Here is a 26,991-nt window from a genome sequence, read left to right on the forward strand (position 1 = left end):
TACGGGGGTGCAGTGGCGTGTACGGGGGTGCAGTGGCGTGTACAGGGGTGCAGTGGCGTGTACAGGGGTGCAGTGGCCTGTACAGGGGGAGTAGTGGCCTGTACAGGGGGAGTAGTGGCCTGTACGGGGGTGCAGCGCCGTGTACAGGGGGAGTAGTGGCCTGTACGGGAGTGCAGCGCCGTATACAGGGGGAGTAGTGGCCTGTACGGGGTGCAGCGCCATCTACAGGGGGAGTAGGAGTGTGTACAGGGGGTGCAGCGGCGTGTCCGGGAGTGCAGCGGCTATGGAGAATGGACTGGTAGGAGATAGGTGGTACTGACAGATGCAGACACACAGTAAGTGACAACACTGCTGCTAATTGCTGAGCCGAAGCTTAGGGTTGTCACCCTGAAACAGGAAGTGCAGCGACTGGCAGGATCTCCAGGGGAGAAACTTATCATCATATTTCATATAATAGCCCTCTATATATAGTGGAGAATGGTGAACAGAGTTTAGCTACGTGTCCCCCATCACTCCACACACATTCCTTCTCTCCTCCTCTGCCATGAGGTGACAGTCACACCCTCAGGCCCCGCCCCTCTCTCTATCAGCCATACAGAGAGACCATCCAGACTCCAAGATGGCGCCTGTGGGCGTCGAAACCTGACCCGGACGGAAAGGGGCGGGACCGCGTGCGTGTTCCTCCCACGTGCTATATCCGGTCCATGCCCGCGTGCTCAGTCTCTTGTACCGCGTGGAGGAGAGAGGAGGGAAGATGGCGGAGGGAGAAGGTAGGTGTGCGGGCTTCGCGCCCTACTCCGGGTCTCTCTAAGGTGTGAGTCGCCTCAACTCTGACTTGGTCTCTGTGTTCTTCCGCAGGATCCAAGAAGAAAACCAAGAAACGGAGGAGCCAAACCGCCGGGGAGATCGCTGTAAGAATGGGGGGGGCCTCCCCTGTGTGTGATGATTGGGGGTGGATGTGGATACTATTGTGCAGTGTTAGGTGTATATAATAGGGGAGGGGATTGTAGATCAGGCAGTACTTTATTTTTATTTTTTTGTTCAAATATTTTATATTCTGCAATCTTTCTTGTTTTTGGGGGGGATAAATTGCTGAGGTTGAGCCACACTACTTCTACTCCTGGTTGCAGTCTGGGGAGCATGCATGGCTTGGTGCAGTGGGCGCTATGCCCCCTGTTGCTCTGTGGGCATAGCGTCTGCTGAACACAGCCATGTGCAGTGCATGAGGTGGGGGATCAAGATGGTTCAAGCCGTCATTGAGATATGTCATGCTCTCTGAAGAGCACTTTTAACACGGGTTGCTCTTCAGAGAGCTCCTCACATGTAAATGAGGCCTGAACAGCATGTCTCTTTTGGCAAGCATTGGCCACCAAGGGGGTGCAATGAATGTAGGTCTATTGGGGGGGCCATTGGGGCATGTAAAGGGCTAAGTCAGGAGATGGAGGCAACTATCAGATTTCAAACACCTGAGTAGCCTGTCTGCCTGTGGATCGCTTTTCAGAGTGGCAGTCCCTGCCGCATGTGAGCCAGCAGTCAGGACTAATTCATGCTTGTGATTGAGGGGCAATAACCCCCCCCCCCCCTGTTGGTGCTGCCCCCTTTAGCTCCAGGGGGGGTGTACCTGTACAGCGCCTGTGATAACTATACGACTGCCTTAAACGCGGCCCGTTGGGGGGGCAGGACTGTATGGAAAGTGCCCCGCAACAGTGAGTGATGCATGTGGTTGTGGCACATTGGTGTAGGGATCGAGGGGTTAAAGCAAGAGGTGACAATGTCTCCTTGCCAAATGCTCTGATGAGTTATCTGAATATGGATTGCTGCTCAGAGGGCAACACATGGGACGGGGCAGTAAAACTAGGTAGGTGTACCTCCAGTTTTGCTGCACATTTGAGGGGCTGACTCCATATGGACACAAAGGCAGCCTTCAGACTTTTTTTTTTTAAATCAGTCCGACTGCTAGATTCATCAGAATCCCCCAAGGGTTCTGACGTCATATCCATAAGGGGGGGGATTAAAAATGTGCAGTTTTTTATTTTTACGCACCAACCTAAAGCCTGACATATACGTGGGGGGGGGGGGTTAACATGTGCCGCACCTACAATGCTTTGTATGTCGGCTGCATAAAATATAGACTGCATGTGGTGGGTGGCACGGCTTGTCAATAAGATGGTGCCGATAACTGATACAAACACTTGTGGTGGTCCAAACACAGGACTCTGTTGCACACAAAACAAGGGTGCGCAGGAGGTGGTCATATCACCCACCCGAACACCTCTCCACAGCTACCTTTTTGAAACACGACCCACATTGCGAATGGGAGAAGAGGGGAGGCCCAGATGGAAGGTGAATGTAAGGGGAGCTGGCGATCAGGAGAAGGGCCGTTGTGCAGGATAGAGGGCTAAGGAGGACCACGGTGCAGGCTAGTGCACCAATGGCGGGCTGATGGGAGAAGGGCCATAGTGCAGGGCAGTGTGCCGGTGGGGTGCGCAGAACATCAGGGATAGGGGGCACTGCAGGGTAGTGTGCTAGGGAAGGGCAGGAGGGGTACAATGTGGGGAGAAGGTTCAGGATGCGTAAAACATCAGAGATCGGGACAAGGTAGTGTGTCAATGAGGGAGGGCAGGATAGTAGTAGGTAGATGGGAGGAGTGGAACATCAGGGATAGGGGCAGGGTAGTGTGCCAATGGGGGGGGGGCAAGATAGGTGGATGCAAGGAGTAGAACATTAGCGGCAGGGTAAGTGTGCCAATGAGGAGGGGGGGTGGGACAGGATAGTAGATAGGTGGGAAAAGTGGAACATTAGGGGCAGGGTAAGTGTGCCAATTGGGGGGGGGGGGGGGGGCGGGATAGTAGGTGTAGATGGGAGGAGTGGAACATTAGTGATAGGGACATGGAGTGGGATAGTAAATTCCTGGGATTTGGCTGTGTAAAAAAAAAAACAGCTGCTGGTGTCTAACAATGTTTATAAACATCATTCAAATGAGAGGGATACAAAGTAACATTGTTAGTTTTGTATTCACATAGTAGGCGAGGTGGGGGAAAAAAGGACCCAATTCCAACCTAGAAACCTGTTTGTTTCAGCAGAGGGGATGATATTCTCTGCAACTTGCATATATCCATTAAAGCAACCCAACAAGCGGCAGTCTTTATTTGATTTTATTTACCCCTTAACTTACCCTAATTTAACCACTTTCAGACCGGACCATTTTGCTGGTCAAAGACCAGACCACTTTTTGCGATTCGGCACTGCAACGCTTTAACTGACAATTGCGCGGTCGTGCGACGTGGCTCCCAAACAAAGTTGACGTCCTTTTTTTTTTTTTTCTCTCCCACAAATAGAGCTTTCTTTTGGTGGTATTTGATCACCCCTGCGGTTTTTATTTTTTGAGCTGTAAACAAAAATAGAGCGACAATTTTGAAAAAAACGCATTATCTTTTACTTTTTGTTATAATAAATATCCCCCAAAAATAAACATTTTTTTCCCCTCAGTTTAGGCCGATACGTATTCTTCTACATACTTTTGGTCAAAAAAATCGCAATAAGTGGTTATTGATTGGTTTGCGCAAAAATTATAGCGTTTACAAAATAGGGATAGTTTTATAGCATTTTTATTAATAATTTTTTTTTTTTTTACTAATGGCGGCGATCAGCGTTTTTTTTTTTTTTTTTTTTTTTAATTGTGACTGCGACATTGTGGGGGACCCATCGGACATTTTTGGGACCATTGTCATTTATACAGTAATCACTGCTATATAAATGCAGGGATTCCTGTGTAAATGACACTGGCAGTGAAAGGGTTAAAGTGGTTGTAAACCCTTACAAACCACTTTGACCTACAGGTAAGCCTAGATTAAGGCTTACCTGTAGGTCCAAGAAATATCTCCTAAACCTATATGGTTTAGGAGATATTTGCCCGAAGACAGGCACCGCTGTCTACGGCGCATGCGCCGTAGACAGCGGCACACTGAGCGCGGCATTTCCAACAATGGAGCTGCCGCGCATGTCGGCTCCCACACGCATGCGCGGGAGTGACATCGCGGCTTTGCCAAATGACAGCAGCGGAGCTGCGAGACCCACCGAGAAGATGGATGTGCCGGACTACAGGGGACAGCGGTGACTTCGCTGGCTCCTGTGTCAGGTAAGTGACACATAATGGGCTACTATGCGATGCATAGTAGTCCATTATGCTTTGCCTTTGCAGGGAATGAAAGAGGAAGTAAACTCATCGGGGTTTACTTCCTCTTTAACCAGTGGGTGGCAGTGTAGGGGTTAAGTGTTCTTAGGGGTGTGTTACTAACTGGGGGGGGGTTGGGCTTTCATTTAGTGAACACTTATCTCTGCTCTAATCACATGGAGCAGAGAGATCAGTGTCACTAGTTGCTAGGCAGAATGGAGAAATGCTGTTTACACGGCATTTCCTCCATTCAGCCGTCCCGTGAGACGATCGCGGGTATGCCCGCGGCGATCGGGTCCCGCGACCGGACTCACGGGGGTCCCGACCAGCGCGGGAGCGTGCCGCCAGCGGTGCGCTCCCGATGGCAGGGCGGCATTGAAGATTGGACGTACATGTACGCCCATATGCCTGCCCGTGCCATTCTGTCGACGTACATCGTCGTGCGCTGGTCGGCAAGTGGTTAAAGTGTCTCCTTTGGAGATTTTTTATTTTATTTTTTTTCTGTGCCATGGGCGTGCTCAATTTTAGAGTGACGTGTTGAGTTTCTATTACTTGTCGTACCAGCTGTTTTACTAAAAAAAAAGAAAAAAATTGGTTTATATAGTTTTCCCTCCTAATATTTTAACTTCTCAACCTCTTTTCAGGATATACAGCATGAAGAAAGCTTTTTAATAAAACCAGAGTCCAAAATAGCCCAGCTGGACACCTCTCAGTGGCCACTCTTACTCAAGGTCTGTATAAGGTCTGTCTGAAATCGTGACTTAATTTTTAGTTTTGTTAAATGACCTCTTTACTGGGGTCTTGAACTGTCCTGTTTCCTCAGAAATAAACCAGGCTTGACAATTTATCACCAGGGGGTGATCGGAGAACTGGAGGTTGATTTACTAAAGGCAAATAGACTGTGCACGCTGCATTTTGCAGTTGCTCCAGAGCTTGGTAAATGAGTAGAATGTCTAACTTCCATCCAATCATGTTCATGCAAAAATGTTTAAAAAAAATTATTCCTTGCGTGTGATTGGGTATTCTTTGCATACTGAAACTTTACCTCATTTACCAAGCTCTTGCGCAACCTCTTCACAAAGTGCATAGTCTATATAGTCTACCTTTGCTTACCTAATCAACCCTTTTGTCTTATCTGGTGGCTGTAAGACAATGATGAGACTATGAAACAAGGTTTTAAGGCTAAGCAAAAATGCACATAAAATCGCTCTTTATTGCAAAACTTTATATCACATGACAAGGTAATCTACAAATTTTGCCAGCAACCAGACATTTGTACCTCCAGCACATGCTGCAAGCCCCATTACTGGTAAGGGGGCAGGGATTGTGGAAAACTTATTTTCTCTTATATTCACTGACTGACACAGGTCCTCTCTAACTAAATGGGTTTGTTAGCCTGCCACTAGGAGTACTAGGCAAAATTGTAACACAATACACCGAATTGTCAGTACTGCCGAGGGGCGGACCCTGTGCTAACAACCCTCCCCGTTGCCCCAGGAGCCTGTTATATTTTGTCTAGTGAATTATTATTATTTTTTTCATGCAGCATTTATACTTTTGCACAAGATAGAAGACCCCAGGATCTTTCATAAACTGCCGGCTGGGTGACAGGCTGGTTTGAGTTATCCTTGTAGTCCGCCCAGCCCCCCCCCCCCCCCCGTCCGGCCATCGAGCGTGTGCAGGTCGCTGCTAAGGCTTGGCAGGCCACGGCATACCTCAGCTCCAGAGGTGGTTGGTGAGCTTCAATGCTCCGCGGTATGCATAGGACCATTCGGAAAAAACGAGGATGATTCCCCATCCGGGCACGACACAGGAGCTGGTTGGAGAACTTAGCACAGCTGTGCGTGATACCCTGAAGATCCAGGAGCAGCGGACCCCTCTGCCGATGTGGTGGTCCCCTTTTGGATGTTGCCTTAAAACAGCTAATTTTGTATGTTTTTCAAAGTCCACTCGTGTGTACGGGCCTCTAGTTTGAGAACAAAGTCGGTCTTGAGTCAGACAAAAGCCACTATTGTGATCTGCTCTCCATTGTCTGGGGGGGGGGAGTTGGATAGATCCCTCTATGACCGTGCTCTACCCTTGTAGAATGTTTGTGGTCTATGGGTGTTAACTTTTTTTTTTTTTTTTTTTTTTTTTTTTTTTTAGAATTTCGATAAACTGAATGTTCGGACGACGCACTACACTCCTATTCCATCCGGCTCCAACCCCCTGAAAAGAGACATTGCTGAGTATATTAAGTAAGTGTTGAGGTATGTGAGTTGTCTTGTGAGGGATTTTTGTGGGGGGGGGGGGGGTTTGGGTGTGTTAAGAGTAGAAAATGCCCCAGGGGTCATGGGGTGCCTCCAACAAACATGGAGCATTATTTGCTGCATGCCCGCTTTATGACTGATCCACCAGACAGGTTAACAGTCCCAGAACATGGCACTACAAGCAGTTAACATATTCCTATCCTCGTGGGTTCTTTAACCGATTCCCAACTGCCTCTCGCAGATATATTGCGGCAGAAGGGTGCTTAAAGGCAGACTAACGTAACTGTACGTTGCCCTTTAAGAGGCGGCACACCCGCCGGGAGCTCCGTGACCCTGGTCGCGGGTCCCGATGTCTGCAGGGATACCCGCGATCGTCTCAGAAGGGAAGAATGGGAGATGCTAATGTAAACAAGCTGTTCAGCTCTCCCTGTAATCTGGAGCAGTGATCAGTGATGTGTCACATGCAGTGCCCGCCCCTCCCCAGTTAGAATCACTCCCTAGGACACTCAACCCCTAGAGTGCCACCTAGTGGTTAACCCCTTCACTGCCAGTCATTTTTAGTAAAAAAAATATTTTTTTTTTGTTTTAGCATTGATCGCTGTATTAATACCAATGGTCCCAAAAAGTGTCAAAATAAAAAAACGCAGAGGTGATCACATGCCACCAAAAGAGCATGGTTTCTGGGGGAAAATTTTTAACTTGGGTACAGCGTTACATGGCCGCAATTGTCATTCAAAATGACAACGCTGAAAAATGGTCTGTGCAGGAGTGGAAATGCCTGGTATTGAAGTGGTTAACACTTTTTACAGGACATAACAGGTTAACACGTGTTTGTAATTGCATAAAACAATGCAGCCTGAAGCAGTTACCACACAGGTTCAAAGCTGTGTGATTCCTAGGCATATAAAATATGGCAAAGGGCCTGCTTTTGAAGAATGTATTGCGCTTTTTTTTTTTTGGGGGGGAGGAGTTCCACTGTAGACGGCCAGCTTTAATCTTTTAAGATCTTAAAATAAAGATGGCAAGTCCCAGAACTGTCAAACCCAACAGAACGGCCAGGTATTTCAGGCACTTGAAGGCTGCTTTTTAGATGTAGATACCCTGCAACAGTTGCATTAAAATGGAAGTAAACCCTTCCAAACAACTTTGACCTACAGGTAAGCCTAGATTAAGGCTTACCTGTAGGTCCAAGTAATATCTCCTAAACCTATATGGTTTAGGAGATATTTGCCCGAAAATGGGCACCGCTGTCTACGGCGCATGCGCCGTAGACAGCGGCGCGCAGGCGCACTAAATGCGGCAAGTCCAAGAATGGATTTGCCAAATTTGTCTACTCCCGTGCGCATGCGCGGGAGTGACGTCATCGCGGCTCCGGCGAATGGCAGCGTCGGAGCTCCGAGACGCGACTCCCGTGCGCATGCGCGGGAGTGACGTCATCGCGGCTTCTCCGCTGTCATTCGTCGGAGCTGCGAGAGACGCCACAACCAAGATGGATGCGGGGGACTACAGGTGACAGCGGCGACTTCGCTGGCTCCTGTGTCAGGTAAGTGACACATAATGAGCTACTATGCGATGCATAGTAGTCCATTATGCTTTACCTTTGCAGGGAAAAAAAGGAAGTAAACCCATCAGGGTTTACTTCCTCTTTAAGGATTGCAGCCAAGAAATGTGAACAGAACACCACCATAGTCTTAAAGTGGAACTTTACCCATAACTTTGAAAAAAAAAAAAAATCTTTAGCAAGGAACATTGTGCTGTAAATTTCCTCCAGTGTCGCTTTCTTACTGCTGGATGCTGCCATTTTGCTGAGGCCCTGAGCAGCAGTAAATCTTTAGGCCTTCAGCAGGTCGGACTCTACATTTTCAGCACAGAGTGGCGAAAAATAGATGGAAACTGAGCATGTGCAGAGCAGGGTGAGGCTGTGTATTACAGTATAAGCACCTATTTTTTACATTTAGTCGGTGATCTAGCCAGGACTTAATGTGGCTCTTGAGACTTTTTTTAAATCTCCTTTTTTATCTGGGGTATGTCTTCCTTTTGAATGTATCACTTGGTATTCACCTTGGGTTTCAATACTGTTCAGGACAGGATTCATAAACCTTGACAAACCAGCCAATCCATCATCGCACGAGGTTGTGGCATGGATCCGCCGAATTCTACGCGTGGAGAAAACGGGTCACAGTGGAACGTTGGATCCGAAGGTGACTGGCTGTTTAATTGTCTGCATCGACCGCGCAACCCGGCTTGTCAAATCGCAGCAGAGTGCAGGTGAGGGATTTTATTTATGGTACTTGTCACCTGGGGAAAAGCGTACCAAAAATTCAGAATGCACTTCACTGAAAAATGCACTTCGCTGAAAATGAGTTATATTATGTTTTAATATTTTATATTATAATATAGTTAATATATAACTATATAATATATGGGCGGCACAGTGGTGTAGTGGTTAGCACTCTCAGCTAGCAGTAAAAAGGGTCGCTGGTTTGAATCCCAACCACGACACTACCTGCCTGGAGTTTGCATGTTCTCCCTGTGCCTGCATGGGTTTCCTCTGGGTACTCTGGTTTCCTCCCACACTCCAAAGACATGCAGGTAGGTTAATTGGCTTCTGTCCCAAATTGACCCTAGTATATGAATGGGGACCTTGGATTGTGGGATCCTTGAGGGTAGGGACCGATGTGAGTGTGCAATATACAGGTATAGGGACAATTGTAGAAACTCACTCGGGTTGAACTGGATGGACTGGTGTCTGTCTTCAACCTTACTATGTATAGTTGCGTTTTTATTATAAATATGAATTTATTTTAGGCCCTTATTGGCACTTAGAAAAAAATCAAGAATAATGTATCCCACTTTGCATTTTTGGCCAGTAAACACACAAATTGCCTCCCTATTTGAAATGCATCAATAATGCACGTGTGTGTGTGTGTGTGTGTGTTTTTTTTTTTTTTTTTTTTTTTTAATATGTTGAGTCGCAAGACCTCAAACGCAAAATACACTTGGTAAAATTGCATGCATTTTTGGCATTGCTATCGGGGCTTTATTTTCCTCTGGACTGTGGAGGGAGCAGGCGGCGCAGCAGAAGCCTATCTGCAGGTCCTGGCTTCTCTATTTCCTCTGGCACCCGCTGATGGTCTGTCACACTCAGAACGGGGATCTGCTGATGTAAACAAGGCAGATCTCAGCTCTAACAAGGGGAGGGATAGATTCTGTTTGCTGCAAAGCAGGGGCTAGACTCCATCCCCCCCCCCCCCCCCCCCCCCAGTAAAAACGGCACAATACAGTACACAAACGCTGACTAGGCACAGTTAAAACCCTTTGTTTAACCCCTTCACCAGCCAGTGTCATTATAGTGGCAGTGCATAATTATAGCACTGATCACTATTGGTGTCACGGATTCCCACAGTCGGTGTCCAATTGTCCCTGCAATATCGCAGTCCTGCTATAGATTGCTGATTGTTGCCGTTACTAGGATTTAAAAAATCCCTAAATTTATCCCATAGTTTGTGGACACTATAACATTCGCATTAAACAATCTATACACAAATTTATTTTAACAAAAGTATGTAGGATTCATATTGGCCTAAATTGTGTGTGTTTTTTTTATTTTTTTTCATTGACTCTGTCTTAAAGAAAACTGTGTGTTTGTGTGTTTCTTTATGGTGCAAAAGATTAAACTGCAGAGATGATCAGATATCCATTTGTGGGAGGAAATTACAATTTTATTTGGGTATGGTGTTGCATGACTGCACAATTGTCAAAGTAACAGTGCCGTATCGCCAAAAAAATGGCCTAGTCATGAAGGGGGGGGGTACATTTTTCTTCCAGATGTCAAGTGGTTAATTCTCCCTTTCTGGTTCCTAGGCAAAGAATATGTTGGTATTGTGCGACTTCACAATGCTCTGGAGAGCGAGCAGCAGCTTTCACGGGTAAAGAGTTTGACTTATTTTATTTTATTTTTTTTTTTTTTTCATGGCTGTATTTAAGCCTCCAGTACACATGATGACACAGTTTATCCATTCTCTGAGCCTATGTCTTTCTCTGAACCCGGAACCCGGGTGCGCTCTTCACGCTGGAACTTGTTGCATTGCGTTTTGCAGTGTGACGGGGACCATGGTGAGCAAAGGAGCAGGAGAATATGGTCTATGGTCAAGAAGAGGCTAACTGTCTGATAAAGCTGGAGATGTATAATGAGTATTAATGGAGTTTTAATCTAATCGATCTTATTTTTCAAACCATTTGTATCCAGGCTCTGGAGACGCTCACTGGTGCCCTCTTTCAACGACCTCCGCTTATAGCTGCTGTGAAAAGACAACTGCGCGTGAGAACAATTTACGAGAGCAAACTCGTGGAATATGATCCAGAGCGTCGACTAGGTAAATGTTCAGGAAACAGTATGAGGGGGATACTAGTTGTAGCAACGCCAGCAGTTCTTCTGCCTCTGTCACAGGTGGCATTAAATTATTCTGGAGCATTGGCTGGTTTCGGGGAAATTAAGGGATCATGACATCTTGCTCTGGTGGTTTGTTGCTAGACTTAAACATTGTCACATGCTCCCTCATACTTGGCATCAAGGGAGTGCTGGCCATGTACAGATGTATCACTGCCTTAAATCAACACGGCGACTGGTGCTCTTTAACCACTTCAATACTGGGCACTCTTTACCCCCCCCCTAGTGGCAAGGGGCCTGTCTGGGCACTAGAGGCTGACTGGTTGTTTCTTAGTGCACCTGTGTGGTGATCCTTATCAAAGCAGAGACTAGGTCTCACTAAGGGTCCCCTGGTTTTTTTTTCCACTTTTTTTTTGTCTTTTTCTTCATAGGCTAAAAGCTCTGACCCAAAGAGATGTCCTTCTTGCAGCGCCAAGTTGGGAGAAAATTGGAAGAAAACCTTATGCAGTGCCTGCATTACTACTTTAGTTAAAGAGGAATCGCCCTCTGTATGTGAGGATCTGGTTGCCTCTGTAAAGGAGCTATACGCCACGATTCAGAATTTCGTGACTCACTGGTAAACCCGGCTGTTAGTCAGCCTTCCACTTCAGACTCCTCCCAGGGGTCGTTCTCTAGCCCAGTGTTGGAATCTCTGCCTGAAGACCCTTCAGATAGGGAAAAGCAGTCCCCTGCTCTTTCCGTTAAAGATTCGGTAGAGGAGTTGGAGGAGACTGAGGTGGTCCCCTCTAAATTCAAACTGTCCCTTGAAGAGGTAGATGGGCTCCTTTAAAGCCATTCATGCTATGCTTGGCTTGAGTGAGGAAAGAAAGGAATTATCACTTCATGACCGCATGTATGCAGGGTTGGACTAGCCTAGGGGCCAAACGTTCCCAGTTCATCCAGTCATCTGAGGCCATTAGGAAAGAATGGCAAGATCCAGAGAAAAAGCCCTTTTTCTCCAAAGCCCACAAGAGGTGTTTTTTTTTTTTTTTTTTTTTTTTTTTTTTTTTTTTTCTTTTGAGGACCCTGCAGCAGTGTTGAACAAGGTGCCCAGGCTGGATGCCACCTTCTCCCAGGTCTCAAGGTCCACAGATCTGTCTTTCAAAGACATGGGAGTTTTGAGGGATCCGATGGACAAATGCATGGATCTTTTGCTCAAGAGATCATGGCAATCCATTATGAGCAATTTAAAGCCAGCAATGGCCACAACATGTGTAGCCAGGAATTTAGAATACTGGGTCAACCAGCTAAAGTCGCATATAGCGGCAATTTCCCCCAAACAGGAAATCTTAGATTCTTTTCCTACCCTGACTGCGGCAGTTGCTTATTTTGCAGACGCCTCAGCTGAGGTAATTAAGAGGTCAGCAGCTTTAACTAATGCTGCAAGAAAGGCCTTATGGCTTAAAACCTGGCCCAGTGATTCAGCATCAAAGAACAAGCTGTGTGGGATGCCCTTTTTGGGTGACCTTTTCGGCCCTGACCTTGATGATAATCTTGACAGGACAGCCGATAAAGAGATCCTTCCCGGTCAAAACGAGAAAACGGGTACCAAAACTTTTTCGACCTAAAAAAACTCAGAATCAAGACAGCAAGTTGCAGGGGAGAAGGAAAAATTGGTCCGCCCCGAAACTGAAAGGTAGAGGCGGAATTCTCTTCCGTACTACACAGGCTGAAAAATCTCAATGACTCGTCTCTGCGGGTGGGCAGAAGACTACAAGAATTTCTTCCGTAGTGGTCAAGGATAACTTCAAATCAGTTTATTTTGACCACTCTCTCTAACAGGGTTACACACTCGAGTTTGCCAGGAACCCCCCCCCCCCCCCCCCCCCAAGAAGGTTCTTGATTACAAACGCCCTGCGGGACTCGTTAAGGGCCCTGGCCATGAAGTCCTCTCTCGAGGAACTGATGCAGCAGGGTGTAGTAGTCCCAAGTACCGCTACAAGAACAGCAGGAGGGGTTTTATTTGCATGTTTTCCTAGTAAAAAAAAAAGTCAGGAAAATTTCGGTTGATTCTCAACCTAAAGCCTTTAAACAAGTCCATCAGGTACAGAAGGTTCAAGATGGACTCTATTTTCTCAGTCAGAATTCTTCTGATGCCAGGTTGTTTTATGGCGTCGCTGGATTTAAAGGATGCATACCTGCATGTCCCGCTCTCGCCCAAGTCTCAGAGGTTCCTCAGGCTGGCGGTGAGGTTGGGGGGTGTGGTTCATCTCCAGTTCAGAGCCTTACCCTTCGGTCTGTCATCAACCTGAATTTTTACCAAAGTGATGGCAGAAGCTTTAGCTCCGCTGCACCTTCAGGGAATCGCAGTTATTCCTTATTTAGACGATCTGCTATTTTTCGCCCCATACAGCGAAGAATTGCAGATCAATTTAGGCAAAGCTAGCAACCATTTGGAGGCTCTGGGGTGGATTTTTGAACCTCCAAAAGGGGGGGGGGCTACCAGAGGTGGACCTGTTTGCCTCAAAGGAGAATGCCCAGGTCCCCCAGTTCTTTTCACTGGACAGTCACGATGGGTCGCTGGGCACAGATGCGCGCTAGCATATCTATGGGAATTCCGTCTTTGCTATGCCATTTCAGTTAATTTTAAGGAAAATTCAGAAGGAAAAGGTGCCAGTCATACCACGCCCTTTTGGCCAAAGAGGGCCTGGTTTTTGACCATTCTAGGACTGACAATCAAGCCTTGTTGGCATCTGCCCCTTAGGCACGATCTGTTAAAGGGCCCAGTAAATCATCCAGGAGTGGCCAGATTGGCACTCATAGCCTGGTTTCTGAAAAGCAGCTCCTTAGGAGCAAGGGTTTTTCCAGCCGTTTGATCTTAACTCTTTAGGCAAGTAGGAAAAGGGTTACAAGGGTCATTTACTCTAAGGTTTGGAAGCTTTATAAAACGTGGTGTATTTCATCCACCCAGGTCCCAGGGAGCCTTGTCTCCATCTTTGAGTTTTTACAAGATGGAGCAGACAAGGGACTAGCAGTTAGTACCCTGAAGGTGCAGGTAGCGGTACTAAAGCCTCATACACACGATCGGACTTTGTACAAACTTTCCCTTGGATTTTTGTACAAAGGGCGTCGGCCCTGAACTTGTATTGCATACACACAGCAGGACTTTTTCAGCCAACTTTCACCAAATCACGTGGTTTTTCTGCTCTTTACTGCCACCTTTGGTCAACTTCTGTATTGTTGTCTGATCTTTTGCATTGGTTCTGAGCATGCCTGTTTGTACTTTGTACAAAAGTCCTATGGTTTTCTGTACACACGATCAGACTTTGCTCCATCAGACTTTTGTTGCCAGAAAGTTTGTCCGTTCACACAGCCAACAAAAGTCTGATGAAAACCAAAAAAGTTTGTCCGATGGAGCGTACACACGGTCGGATGTTGCTCCAAAACAGCTAATTTGCATGTTTGTTGTCAAAAAGTCTGATCGTGTGTATGGGCCTTAACAGTGTTTTTTAGAGAGATCTGTGTCCTCAGATCCGCTGGTAATCAAATTCTTTAAAGCTCTCAAGAGGTCTAGACCAGCACCTCTTAAGGTTTTTCCTAGATGGGATTTGTCGGTAGTCCTGCAGTCTCTAACAAGGGGTCCTTTTCAGCCCCTGGATGAGGCACCCCTTAGGTTTCTCACATTAAAGACTAGGTTTTTCTGATTGCCATTGTCTCTGCACGCAGGATCAGTGAGCTAAATGCTCTATCAATTAAAGAACCGTATCTGTCCATTTTTCCTGATAGTCATTCTTAGAACAGATGCAAAATTCTTACCGAAGGTAGCTTCAGGACATAGTACTTCCAACCTTTTGCATTAACCCAAAAGGAGAGGAGACCCTTTTCCACATGTTGGACTTCAGGAGGACTCTGTTGTGTTACTTAGAAAGGACAGAGCTGTTCAGATTCACTGTTTGTACTTTTTTCAGGAAATAAAAAGTGTTTCCAGGCTTCTAAATTTTCTTTAGCTAGATGGCTGAAATCCTCTATCTCAGAGGCATATTCCCAAGCAGGGATTTGAGCACTCAACCAGGGCTCTGGCGTCTACATGGGTAGAGAGCTGCTGCCAGCCCTGAACAGATCTGCAAGGCGGCGACATGATCGAGTTTCCACACACTTGTGAAACATTATAGACTGGACCTCACATCTGCCAGCGATCAAGCGTTTGGCAGAAAGGTCCTGAAAGCTGTTGTCCCGCCCTAAGGGGTAAGTCTCTTGTCCTCTCAGGTGCTGTCCTGAGAGACTCCTTGGGAAAAACCAAGTTAGACTTACCGGTAACTTGTTTTCCGGAAGTCTTTCAGGACAGCAACATCCCGCCGTATTGTATTATGCTACGCTGTGACTGACGTATGTTTGTGTTCCAGCCGGGGATGGAGGTTCTCTTCTACAACTGAGGTGTGGTAGGGAGGTACCTCTCTTTAAAGTTTGGAGGGAAGAGTCACCATCTCTCAGGTGCTGTCCTGAAAGACTTTGGGAAAACAAGTTACCGGTAAGTCTCTAACTTTGTCTTTCTTCACTGGTGGGCACTGTTGGAGCAACTACTCAGAGCACTGATTTGTGTAAATGCCCCCTTGCTGGTTACCAGCCCTCTTTTCAAGGAATACCAGTATATATTTACATGTGGTGAGCTGTAATGGGACACAGCTTGTCGCATGGTAAAGGACCTCGCAGGCCCTTTACCTCAATCTATGATCAGCTGTCATCGATCACAGGGCGCCCGGTAGGCATGTTTTGTGAGGACAGTCACACTGAAGCAGTCTTTTGGCTGTTATGTAGTGAAGTGGTTAAATATACACATCTAGCCCATCATGGACCAAAGCATAACTAAATGCAAAACTTTTTTTTATTTTATTTTTTTCCCCCGGTGCGCTTCTGTTATGGAGATTCCCCCTCTCCTATTTGTCTTGTTTTTAGTATGATCGTTGCAATTGAAAAGTAAAAATCCAAAATTTTGGGTTGTCCTCAGAAAAGTAGTAAAGGATCTCTTCCAATATGGACTTTAGTTCTAGTGACCTGGGGGTCCCTAGGGAAATCCCTGCAAATTAAGGGCATTCCTTAAGGAACTGTCCAATGGGACACAGATGGCAAAAAGATGGGGGTTATAACCCTCCCTTGCTCTATCCCAAAATGAGAATTTATTTACTTTTTTTTTTTTTTTTTTTTTTTTTTTTTTCACTTTATAAACGACAAGTAGTTGCTCTTTTTATACTTTGAAAATTCATGGAAACTTTGCATTAAGCCAAATGATGGAGTTTAGATTTTCATGAACTTGTGATGTTGACTATCATCTATCACCCAATAACTGATGGCTTTGATTGCTAGGAATCCAAATCTATTTTCCCACTTTGTGAAAACCTTAACTTTTTTTTTTTTTTTCTCCTTCTGTTCCTCCCCAAGGTATATTCTGGGTAAGCTGTGAAGCTGGAACATACATTCGTACTCTCTGCGTCCACATGGGCTTGCTGCTTGGGGTTGGAGGACAGATGCAGGAACTGCGCAGAGTTCGCTCGGGCGTGATGGGTGAGAAGGTAACCACCACATCTGACCTCGTTCACCCCAAAAGTGTTGAGTTCAGCTGCAGGCTTCTCCCTGGGGCTGGTAGTTTACTTTTGGGACAGTAAAAGGCTTTCAGGACTTTAGGCCATATTTGGGTCTTGCCTGGAGCTGACATTTTTATTTTAAATTTTTTTTTTTCATCAATTAGATTTGAAGCTTGTTTATCTCTTCATCTAGGATAACCTTGTTACGATGCATGATGTGTTGGATGCTCAGTGGCAATATGACAACAATAAAGATGAAACCTACCTTCGTAGGGTTATCTTTCCACTGGAAAAGCTGATGGTATCCCATAAAAGACTTGTTATGAAAGACAGTGCGGTAAGCTGTAGTTTTATTATTGGGCATCACTTTTTTTTTTTTTTTTTTTGGGGGGGTTTTCCTTATGGTGATTTTCTATTTAATGCAGGTTAATGCTATATGCTATGGGGCAAAGATCATGCTGCCTGGACTTCTGAGATATGAAGATGGCATAGAAATAAATCAGGATATCGTGGTGGTCACAACCAAAGGAGAGGCAATCTGCATTGGTAAGTTGACTATACGAGGGAGATTTACTAAAACTGGTGTAGCTGTTCATGGTAGACAATCGGCTTCCTGTTTTATTGTGAAAGCTTAAATGAACAAGCTGAAGGGAGCATGCAGTTGCCCCAGTTTTAGTAGGTGTATAATTTATACCATATGGCCAAATGTTTTGGACACCACCTTTTTTACTTAACCACTTTGTGCCTGCTCTATAGCCAAAAGACGGCTACAGAGCTGCCGGGAGGGCGTCCCTGGATGTCCTCCTTTTTTTACTTCCCTCAATGCGCACCGCCGCGGGCACGTATCGGAAGTTCTGTGTTGGCCGTGTCCCTCGGACACAGCCAATCACAGATTGTGCTAAATGGCCACTTATCGGCTAGTCCAATGAGAGGATCTCGTATATGAGATCATCTCTCATCGCCGGCTCCCCTCCTCACACAGACAGCGTGTGAGGGAGAGCTTCCGTGCTGTAGCAACAGTTAGTACGAGCGCGGAGAGGGGCGCGCACACAGGGGGGGGGAGAGAGAAAGGCGGGAGTGGGGTCGCGCGCACACAGTGAGGGGAGGGGGTCGCGCGCACACAGTGAGGGGAGGGGGTCGCGCGCACACAGTGAGGGGAGGGGGTCGCGCGCACACAGTGAGGGGAGGGGGTCGCGCGCACACAGTGAGGGGAGGGGGTCGCGCGCACAGTGGGGGGAGGGGGTCGCGCACACAGTGGGGGGAGGGGGTCGCGCACACAGTGGGGGGAGGGGGTCGCGCACACAGTGGGGGGAGGGGGTCGCGCACACAGTGGGGGGAGGGGGTCGCGCACACAGTGGGGGGAGGGGGTCGCGCACACAGTGGGAGGGGCACGCGAGGCGCGCACAGGGAGGGTGGGGGGAGAGGCGCGCACAGGGAGGGTGGGGGGAGAGGTGCGCACAGGGAGGGTGGGGGGAGAGGCGCGCACAGGGAGGGTGGGGGGAGAGGTGCGCACAAGGAGGGGGAGACCATGGGGAGGGGCGCACAAGTTAGATGTGTAATTTATGCTCCTAGAACGCGTGACGGTGCTCCCTGCATGTTAGGTCTCTCTAATTGGCTAGGGCTGGCTGTGAAAGTTCCACACATGAGGTATCGTAATACTCAGGAGTAGCAGAATTTATTTTGGGGCGTCATTTGTGGTATACACGTGCCATGAGAGAAATTACCTATTGCAATGACAACTTTGTGGGGGGGGAAACAAAAAACTTAATTTTGCAAAGAATTGTGGGGAAAAATGACACCAAAAACCTCCACTATGCCTTGGAATGTCTACTTTCCAAAAAGGGGTCATTTGTACTTTCCTGGCTTGTTCGGGTCGCAAGAAATTCGTTTTTTTTTTTTTTTTTTTTTTCGCACCACAGCTTTGTAGACTCTCTAACTTTCACAATGACCAAATATCCACTAATTTGGGTTATTTTTACCAAAGATATATGTAGCAGTATAAATTGTGGCCAAAATTTATGAAGAAAAATTAATAATTTGCAAAGAAAATGCGTTTTTTTTTCCAATTTTCGGTCTTTTTTCATTTATAGCGCAAAAAATAAAAAACCCAGAGGTGATCAAATACCACCATAAGAAAGCTCTATGTGGGGGGACAAAGACAAATTCATTTGGGTACAGTGTTGCATGACTAAGTAAATGTCATTCAAAGTGAGAGCGCTGAAAATTGGTCTGGGCAGGAGGGGTGGTTAAGTTGGACATCCTATACCAAAACCACAGGCATTTAATATGGTGTGTCCCCTTCCACTCTTTAAATGCTTTCCACCAGATTTGAGGGTGTCCATGGAAATGCGTGCTCATTCAGCCAAAAGAACGTTTGTGAGGTCAGGTTGGATGAGAAGACCTGATCTAGTTCAAGTATTTAATCAGGAAAAAGATTTAAAACCAACATCGGTCCATGCATGGACAAAAAAAATTTGCACAACGGTAGCAGCTATTAAAGAGGAAGTAAACCCTGATGAGTTTACTTCCTCTTTCATTCCCTGCAAAGCATAATGGACTACTATGCATCGCATAGTAGCCCATTATGTGTCACTTACCTGACACAGGAGCCAGCGAAGTCACTGCTGTCCCCTGTAGTCCGGCGCATCCATCTTCTCGGTGGGTCTCGCAGCTCCGCCGCTGTCATTCGGCGAAGCCGCAATGACGTCACTCCCGCGCACGGGAGCCGAGACACGCGGCATCTTCGTTATCGAGAATGCCACGCTCAGTGCGCCTGCGCACTGCTGTCTACGGCGCATGCGCCGTAGACAGCGGTGCCCGTCTTCGGGCAAATATCTTCTAAACCGTATAGGTTTGGGAGATATTTCTTGGACCTACAGGTAAGCCTTAATCTAGGCTTACCTGTAGGTCCAAGTGGTTTGGAAGGGTTTACAACCACTTTAAATGTGAGGAATTATACAGGCGTATAGACCTGAAATACATGGGTATTGAAGGGTAAAACTTAGCTCAGTTCTCAACCCTGTTGAGTACCCTGAACAGGCCAGGTTTTGGGGAATCTCTTCGATAAAATGGCTGACTAAAATACCAAGCCATTGACTGAAAGCACAGTATAAGATGAAGGAAAAACTGCAAGCGTGATCTGTTGTGGGTACTTGAGGGCAGGGTTGAGAACCTCTGATCTAGATCACGTGAAGATTGCCTAAATTACTTTTTAAGACGCGATTGAACAAGTAAAATTTACACAACTTGGTGGCAAAGGAGCACATGCATGAGAGCTTACTCAGGTGCAGTGGTGAATTTCAGAAAAATTGGCTCCTTAATAGAGAAGAGCCGTAAGAGTAGCAGGAGATGGGCAAGAAAGTGGTGAGGAAGAAACACCAGGTGCCCCTAGACCAAACCTAGTGGAGAAAATCAAAGCAAAGGTTGCCAATCATGGGAGTAAAATTTGGAAGGAAATGTGCCATCCCAAAGAACTTTTTTTTTTTTTGTGTCAAAGCTTAATTGCACAAGCTGAAGTTAGAAGCTGATTAGCTACCATACAAAGCTGCACCAGATGTTGTGCTCGCCAGTTGCGTAAATGCCTGTCTTTATGGGGCTGGCTTGGTGCACAGCTGTACTAAAACAAGAGGTTCTTCCCTAGACTGTTTACGCAAAGTTTGAAGCACACAGTTGTCTAAAATGTTTTTTTTTTTTTTTTTTATATGCTATAGCATTACCAGAAGGATGTCTACAAACTTTTTGGCCATACTGCGTAATATTTGCAACCTCAATACACATGTCTGAGTGTTTTTGTGAAATGATGAGTAAGTTTATCCATTCTCTGAGCCTGCAGACATACTTGACTTTGTTCTTTTATTCCTTGGAAATGAGAACCCTTCTTCCTATTGGCCCATATGCTGCGTTTTGCAGTATATTGTGCACACGGGTAAGATTGGACAAGATGTCTGAAGTGGTAAAGATGAAATGAGCTATCTGATCACAATTCTGAAGACCAACTTTTATATATATTTTTTTTTCTTTATTTTTTGCTAACTTGTATATTTATATATATATTTTTTTATTATGGCGTACAGCTACTGCCCTTATGACGACTGCAGTGATCTCTACGTGTGACCATGGTATTGTAGCAAAGATCAAACGCGTCATTATGGAGAGGGACATTTATCCACGCAAGTGGGGCCTGGGTCCTAAGGTGAGACTAAAACATTTTCAGTTTGGGGTGGTGCATTTTAACGCCTCACCGACCGTTTGCATATATGAGGCCTCTCGGTGGGTCTTAACAGCAAGAGGCTGCATATATGCGCTCCTAAAGATAAACAGAGCATGTGCTCATGGCAGTTACTGGTGGCTAAGCACTTCTGATCTTTACTTGCGATCGGGAACTTTCCAATCGTGACAGACCAGAACGGCGGTTACATAATCGGACCACGCCCCATCTCCTGGCATCTGAAACCCCGAAATGGGCAGTAGGAGCTGGTGCCAAGGGGTTAAACGTCATTAAATTTGACATATGGCCTACAAAATTTGCAAAACAATTGCAGTGTGTGGGGGTGGGGTTTCTCCCCCCCCCCCCCCCCCCCCTCCCTCACAGCAGCTTGTAGGGTATGCCAAAAGCAGTTTGAGCCAAATGATGTAGATTCAGATCCGTGAATCTTTTGATGACGACTTTCATCTATCACCCTATAACTGATGGCTCTTGTAGAAATGGACTAGGCCTCTGTAGATAGCAGCAATTCATAGAGGAAGCAAAGTGTGTAGTTAAATTATAACGTAATTTGACTTTATTCCTAGGCAAGTCAGAAGAAGATGATGATTCAAAAAGGTTTGCTGGACAAACACGGCAAAGCCAATGAAAATACTCCAAATCAATGGCGGGATGAATATGTTGATTACAGGTAATGGGTGGTCCATGGAGGGTGTTCATTTCAGGAAATGGTTGGCCCATTAGGGGGGGGTGCATTTTAGGAAATGGTTGGCCCCCTTGGGGGGGGTGCATTTTAGGAAATGGTTGGCCCCCTTGGGGGGGGTGCATTTTAGGAAATGGTTGGCCCCCTTGGGGGGGGGTGCATTTTAGGAAATGGTTGGCCCCCTTGGGGGGGGTGCATTTTAGGAAATGGTTGGCCCCCTTGGGGGGGGTGCATTTTAGGAAATGGTTGGCCCCCTTGGGGGGGGTGCATTTTAGGAAATGGTTGGCCCCCTTGGGGGGGGTGCATTTTAGGAAATGGTTGGCCCCCTTGGGGGGGGTGCATTTTAGGAAATGGTTGGCCCCCTTGGGGGGGGGGGGGTGCATTTTAGGAAATGGGGGGGGGGGGGGTGCATTTCAGGAAATGGGTGGTCCATGGAGTATTTGCCCGGCAGTGTTAAGTGGGTTTCAGCTTTTTTTTTTTTTTTTTTCGTAGAAGGGAGCATAGAAGCTCCTCCTGTGGTGCACTTGCTTGAGTCTGGCAGCTGATTGCCAGGCACAAACGCTGTCACATGAATTGTGCGGCAGCTGCAATGAAGGAAAGTACAATGTTGAATGTGATGCCCCAATAGGGTGACTTTTACTTAAAGGGTTTTTAATTTTTAAAGCCAAAACTAATATATAATTTTCTTTTTTTTTTTTTTTTTTTTGCAGTGCTAGGGCGAAACAAGCAACTCCTGCACCAGAAACTCCTGCGCCTTCTAAGGTGTGTGTCGGTGATATTGCAGACTTGGCTCCCGCAGGAAGTTATCCCCCTTTTATCTGTTTGTGGTATTATGGGGGAGTCATCCTGCAAAATAAACTCGCTACTGCCTATTGGGGGGGCTGCAGTGTGCATCCCGTCAGGCTTGTAGCTCACATAATTGACGTGTGTGTTTTTAGTCTCTTTAGTTTGGCATTTAAATGTTCTAATAAAATTTGAGTTGGGGCAGCCCTGTAAGCACCACAAGGCCGAATAAATGTATTTAAAAATCAACTGTCGAGTGGAAAACTATCAGCCGATTAACGACTACATCTTATCAGAAGCCGACAAACGGGGGGGGGGGGGGGGGTAGATTTACTGAAACTGGAGAGTGCAAAATCTGGTGCGGCTGTGCATGGTAGCCAATCTGCTTCTGACTTCAGCTTGGTCAATTAACCTTTCACCAAAAAAGCTGATTTTTAATGTAGTTTTGCACACTCCAGCTTTAGTAAATCAACCACACTGTTTGGGTATTGAGGAGCATGGCTGCTGGGAATATTGCCAGGCAGTGGATTTCTCTATCCCTGCTTTTGGCATAGCTGAGCTAATAGTTTTTGAGCAGTGCATGGTGGCCTTCCATATAGATGGATATATCTATCTCCTTGGTTATAGGAATGTTTGCCGTTCGTTTTAATGGGATAAAACTAATACTGAGTTTTTATTTTTAAAAAATTGTCTAAAACACATTTTTGTTTCTTGCAGAGAAAGCATGAAAGTGGATCAGACAGCGAAGCAGCAACTCCAAAGCCTACCAAAAAGAAAAAGGTAAGTGTGGAGTTTTTTTTTTTTTTTTTTTTTTTTTTTTCTTGGAACGGTACAATTAGGCCATACTTAAATATCTGTAAACCCAAAATTTCTAAGTTTATTCCATAGCCAATATACTGGCCAACCTCTTACAGCTCATCTTCCAAACTAAAAGGCACTTCTCAGTGTAAAGAACTTTGAGAATATTGTTGGCACCCTTGTAACTCTGTGAATCATGTCTTTCAGAAAAAGCCTGCAGAAGAGGCACCAGCCGAAGAAGAGGAAGTGGTGATCAAGGTAAAAATCAGAAAACAACATATTTTTTTATACCTTTTTTTTTTTTTTTTTTTTTTTTTTTTGCAAAGTACATCTGACAATTGCAGCTCGGATGAGTCTGTGTACACTCACTAAAACCTACAACCGATTTTTCTCTAAACCACTTGCCTACCGCACCAAAAGTCTATTGACTCTCCCAGAACACGGCCCGCAGGGCGCACTCTGTGATCGCCTTAAAGGGCTGATCCCATCCAAAAGCTATTAAGCAGAGGTAGGCAACCTGGGGGCCCTTAAGCTGTTGAACTAAATTTCCCAAGAGGCATTGCAAGGCTGGCAGGCAGTTGCTCCCAGAGGCATGATGGGACTTGTAGTTCTGCAACAGCTTGGAGGACCCCAGGTCCTCTGTATTAAGATTAAAAAAATAAAACCTTTAGCCGTAGAGCGACTTTAAATTTACACACAGTGTGTCCTTGCATGATTGGGTTTTGATTTACATGGCACTGGGCTCTTTGGCCTGCTGTAAACCAGACTGTCGCAGTTTGGTTACCAGTATGTTCTAAAATGGGCCACATTGTTATCCAGCACTCAGATTGCATGTTATATTTTATCTTGCAGGAGGAGCCAGAGGGGGTTGATGAAAGCACTGTAATGAAGAAGAAGAAGAAGAAGAAAAAGCACCAAGAATCGCAAGAAGAGGAACAAGTGGTGTCAGAAGACTCTGCAAAGGTAATTGCTGGGACATTCTATGGCAGTGATGGCGAACCTTGGCACCCCATATGTTTTGGAACTACATTTACCATGATGCTCATGTACTCTGCGGTGTACTTGAGCATCATGGAAAATGTAGCTCCAAAACATCTGGGGTGCCAACATTTGCCATCACTGGTCTATGGTGCTTGCTGAGCTTTTATTGGAGCAGGGCCCCTTTGGGTATATGGGAGGGGGGGTCAAGGGGGTGCCAAGAACGGTCAGATGACAGGGCCTCTTAATACTTTGGAATCTTATTATGGTCCTAATGTGTTTTTTTTTTTTTTTTTTTTTCAGGTAAGCAAGAGTGCTAAGAAGAAGAAGAAACGCAGAGAAGAGGACTGATCTCACTTTATAACTGAGTTCACAATGGTGGATGGAATATCCAGGTCCTGTACTGCCAAGGCCTTGATGGAACTTATTGTCCTGTTTTAAGGATTGTACAGTCTCCTCCCCCTTCTCCCCTTTTTTATTTTATTTTTTTAATTTTGTCGTTTAAGATTGGGATTACAATAAGCTCTTTACGTTTGACCGTGTATCAAAGTCCACCTGCAATGGTTTTTCTTGCATATTTTAGTAAAAATTACTAAAGTTTAAATTGTGTCGGTCTTATGTTTATACACTTTAGCCTTGCATGTAATAAAAAAAATGGCTACACCACCTGGATGATATCTAACCCTCAGGAGGCCAATTTATTAGGTACACCTTGCTAGTCAAGGATTGGACCACCTTATTGCCTTCATGGGTCCAACAAGGCGTTGGAAATGTTCCTTAGATTTTGACATGATGGCATCACACAATTGCTGCAGATTTGTCAGCTGCACATGCATGATGCCAATCTCCTGTTCCACAACATTCCCTAAGGTGCTCTACTGCAGTGGTTCTCAACCTCTGTCCTCAAGTACCCCAATGGGCCATGTCGGGTTTTCCTTTGCTTTGCAAAGCTGCTTTAAATCAATATCGATGACTTTGTATTGATGAGAGCTATTTTATCTAAGGGAAGCTCCCAAACCATGGCCTGTTGGGGGGCTACTTGAGGACTGAGGTTGAGATCCACTGCCCTATTGGATGGAGGCCATTGAGTAGAGTGTCCTCATTGTCCAGTGGCGAGATGATTGGAGCTTTGTGACATGGTGCATTATCCTGCTGGAAGGAGGTGCCATCAGAAGATGGGGGGGACACTGTAGTCATAAAGTGATGGACATGAGATCTGGTGAGTGTGGAGGCCATTGGTCAATGGAGTCATGAGATCTGGTGACGGTGGAGGCCATTGGAGTACAGTGACCTCATTGTCCAGTGATGAGATGATTGGAGCGTTGTGACATGGTGCATTATCCTGCTGGAAGGAGCCATCGGAAGATGGGGGGAACACTGTAGTCATTAACGGATGGACATGGTCAGCAACAATACTCGGGGTGTGGTGTTAAATCCATGCTCAGTTGGCACTAAGGGGCCAAAAGTGTGCCAAGAAAATATCCCCCACACTATTACACCCCCACCACCAGCCTGAAACGATGATACGAGGCAGGATGGATCTATGCGCCAAATTCTGACCCCCACCATCTGAATGTTAAATAGAGGCTCATCAGACCAGGCAACATTTTTATAATTTAGGGCTGAAACAACTAATCGATTATGAAAATCTATTACCATTTTCGTAATCGGCCACTAACATAATGGGGTTAAAAAAAACTAAAATTAGCCCTTTATAGTACAAAGAGCAAATCACTACTGTAAATATTACTTTCACTGTCCCATAGTAAAAAATTAGCCCCTTATGCCGCGTACACACGATCGCAATTCTCGTCGGAAAAAGCTCTGATGGTTTTCCCGATGGAATTCGGCTCAAGCTGTCTTGCCTACACATGGTCACATCACATTCTGATCATTTATAACACGGTGACGTACGACATGACCAGAAAAAGGAAGTTCAATAGCCAGTAGCTTCTGTCTCATAGTTGAATCTGAGCATGCGTGATTTTTGGCGTGTCGGAATTGCATACACACGATCTGAATTACCGATAAAGTTTTTCCGTCGGGAAAATTGAGAACATGCTATAAATTTTTAGCTGGCGGAAATTCGGACAGCTAAATTCCGATGGATTGTACACACGGTCACATTTTCCGATGAAAAGCTCTCATCGGTCTTTTTCTGGCCGGAATTCTGATCGTGTACATGGCATTACAGTTGAAATGATTTGCTCTTTTTGTACAAATTTGTATTTTTTTTTTTTTTTAACCCCATTATGTTAGGCCTGGGTCACACCTTTCCTTTTTTTTTTTTTTTTTTTTTTTTTTTTTTTTTTTTTTGGTGCTTTTTGCAGAAACACAATTCATTTACATGGTGTCCTATGGGACATGTTCACATCCATGATTCTTTCAGCTGCTGCGTATTTGGAAAAGACGAGGACTCTTTTTTTTAACGCAAGATGGTGCTATTTTGGTTTTTCGGTTCAATATACTTCAATGGAGAAGCTGCAGAAAAGCATGTAGTAATTTGTGTTTTTTAATCTGCCCAACAACAAATAAAAAAAAAAAGTAAAAATGCAAATCACATTTTGTTTGTTTTGATTATGAAAATAATTGTTATTTGCAGCCCTAAATCTATTGTCCAATTTTGGTGATCCTGTGAATTGTAGCCTCAGTTTCCTGTTCTTAGCTGACAGGTGTGGTCTGCTGCTGTAGCCCATCTGCTTCAAGGTTGGATGTGTTGTGTGTTCAGAGATGGTATTCTGCATAATTTGGGTGTAACAAGTAGTTATTTGAGTTACTGTTGTCTTTCTATCAGCTGGAACCAGTCTGTCCATTCTCCTCTGACCTCAAAAAGGCATTTTCCTTCACAACTGACACTCACTGGATATTTTTTTTTCTACCATTCTCTAAACTCGAGATGCTTGTTGAAAAATCTCAACTCAGTCAGAAGTTTTTAAAATGCCCAGCCTGTCTGGCACCTACCACCATGCTGCTTAAATCCCCTTTCTTCCCCAGGCTGATGCTCAGTTTGAATTTCCAGTCTTCACCATGTCTAAATGCATTGAGTTGCTGCCATGTGATTGGCTGATTAGCAGTTTGTGTAACCCAGCAATTGAACAGGTGTGCCTAATAAAGTGGCCGGTGAGAGTATTAGAGGCTATCCCCTCTTTACTTC

The 26,991-nt window shown here is 45.6% G+C and overlaps 1 protein-coding gene and 2 non-coding genes across 4 annotated transcripts; all 3 read left to right on the forward strand.

Moving 5' to 3' along the window:
- The first annotated feature begins 661 nt into the window (after positions 1-661).
- On the forward strand, positions 662-24,441 carry DKC1 (dyskerin pseudouridine synthase 1). 2 transcript variants are annotated; one of them, XM_077465197.1, is made up of 17 exons: positions 662-770; positions 859-911; positions 4,819-4,905; positions 6,320-6,411; positions 8,507-8,691; positions 10,288-10,352; positions 10,673-10,799; positions 16,229-16,359; positions 16,565-16,708; positions 16,797-16,917; positions 20,445-20,563; positions 21,163-21,266; positions 21,989-22,040; positions 22,779-22,841; positions 23,067-23,117; positions 23,712-23,822; positions 24,141-24,441. In XM_077465197.1, exons 1-17 carry the CDS (start codon positions 755-757, stop codon positions 24,186-24,188), a joined length of 1,569 nt encoding a protein of 522 aa, XP_077321323.1. In that variant the 5' UTR covers positions 662-754; the 3' UTR covers positions 24,189-24,441. The 2 variants fall into 2 exon arrangements, with proteins under 2 accessions (XP_077321323.1, XP_077321324.1); XM_077465198.1 differs by lacking the exons at positions 21,989-22,040; positions 22,779-22,841; positions 23,067-23,117; positions 23,712-23,822; positions 24,141-24,441 and having other exon boundaries at positions 21,163-21,270.
- Positions 16,070-16,142, forward strand: LOC143989700 (small nucleolar RNA SNORD83). The gene has a single exon (XR_013277063.1). It is a non-coding gene; the product is annotated as a small nucleolar RNA SNORD83 (small nucleolar RNA).
- Positions 20,994-21,066, forward strand: LOC143989693 (small nucleolar RNA SNORD83). The gene has a single exon (XR_013277062.1). It is a non-coding gene; the product is annotated as a small nucleolar RNA SNORD83 (small nucleolar RNA).
- Positions 24,442-26,991: the final 2,550 nt, after the last annotated feature.

This window comes from Lithobates pipiens, unplaced genomic scaffold (assembly GCF_037356315.1).
Source record: "Lithobates pipiens isolate NorthernLeopardFrog02 unplaced genomic scaffold, aLitPip1_a1.2 Scaffold_1, whole genome shotgun sequence".
NCBI classification, from domain to species: domain Eukaryota; kingdom Metazoa; phylum Chordata; class Amphibia; order Anura; family Ranidae; genus Lithobates; species Lithobates pipiens.

Excerpts from the sequence above, each read along its gene's own strand:
- DKC1 (XM_077465197.1), top strand. Across the intron at positions 21,267-21,988 it reads GATGAATATGTTGATTACAG|TGCTAGGGCGAAACAAGCAA; the intron begins GTAATGGGTGGT and ends TTTTTTTTGCAG. Across the intron at positions 22,041-22,778 it reads AAACTCCTGCGCCTTCTAAG|AGAAAGCATGAAAGTGGATC; the intron begins GTGTGTGTCGGT and ends TGTTTCTTGCAG.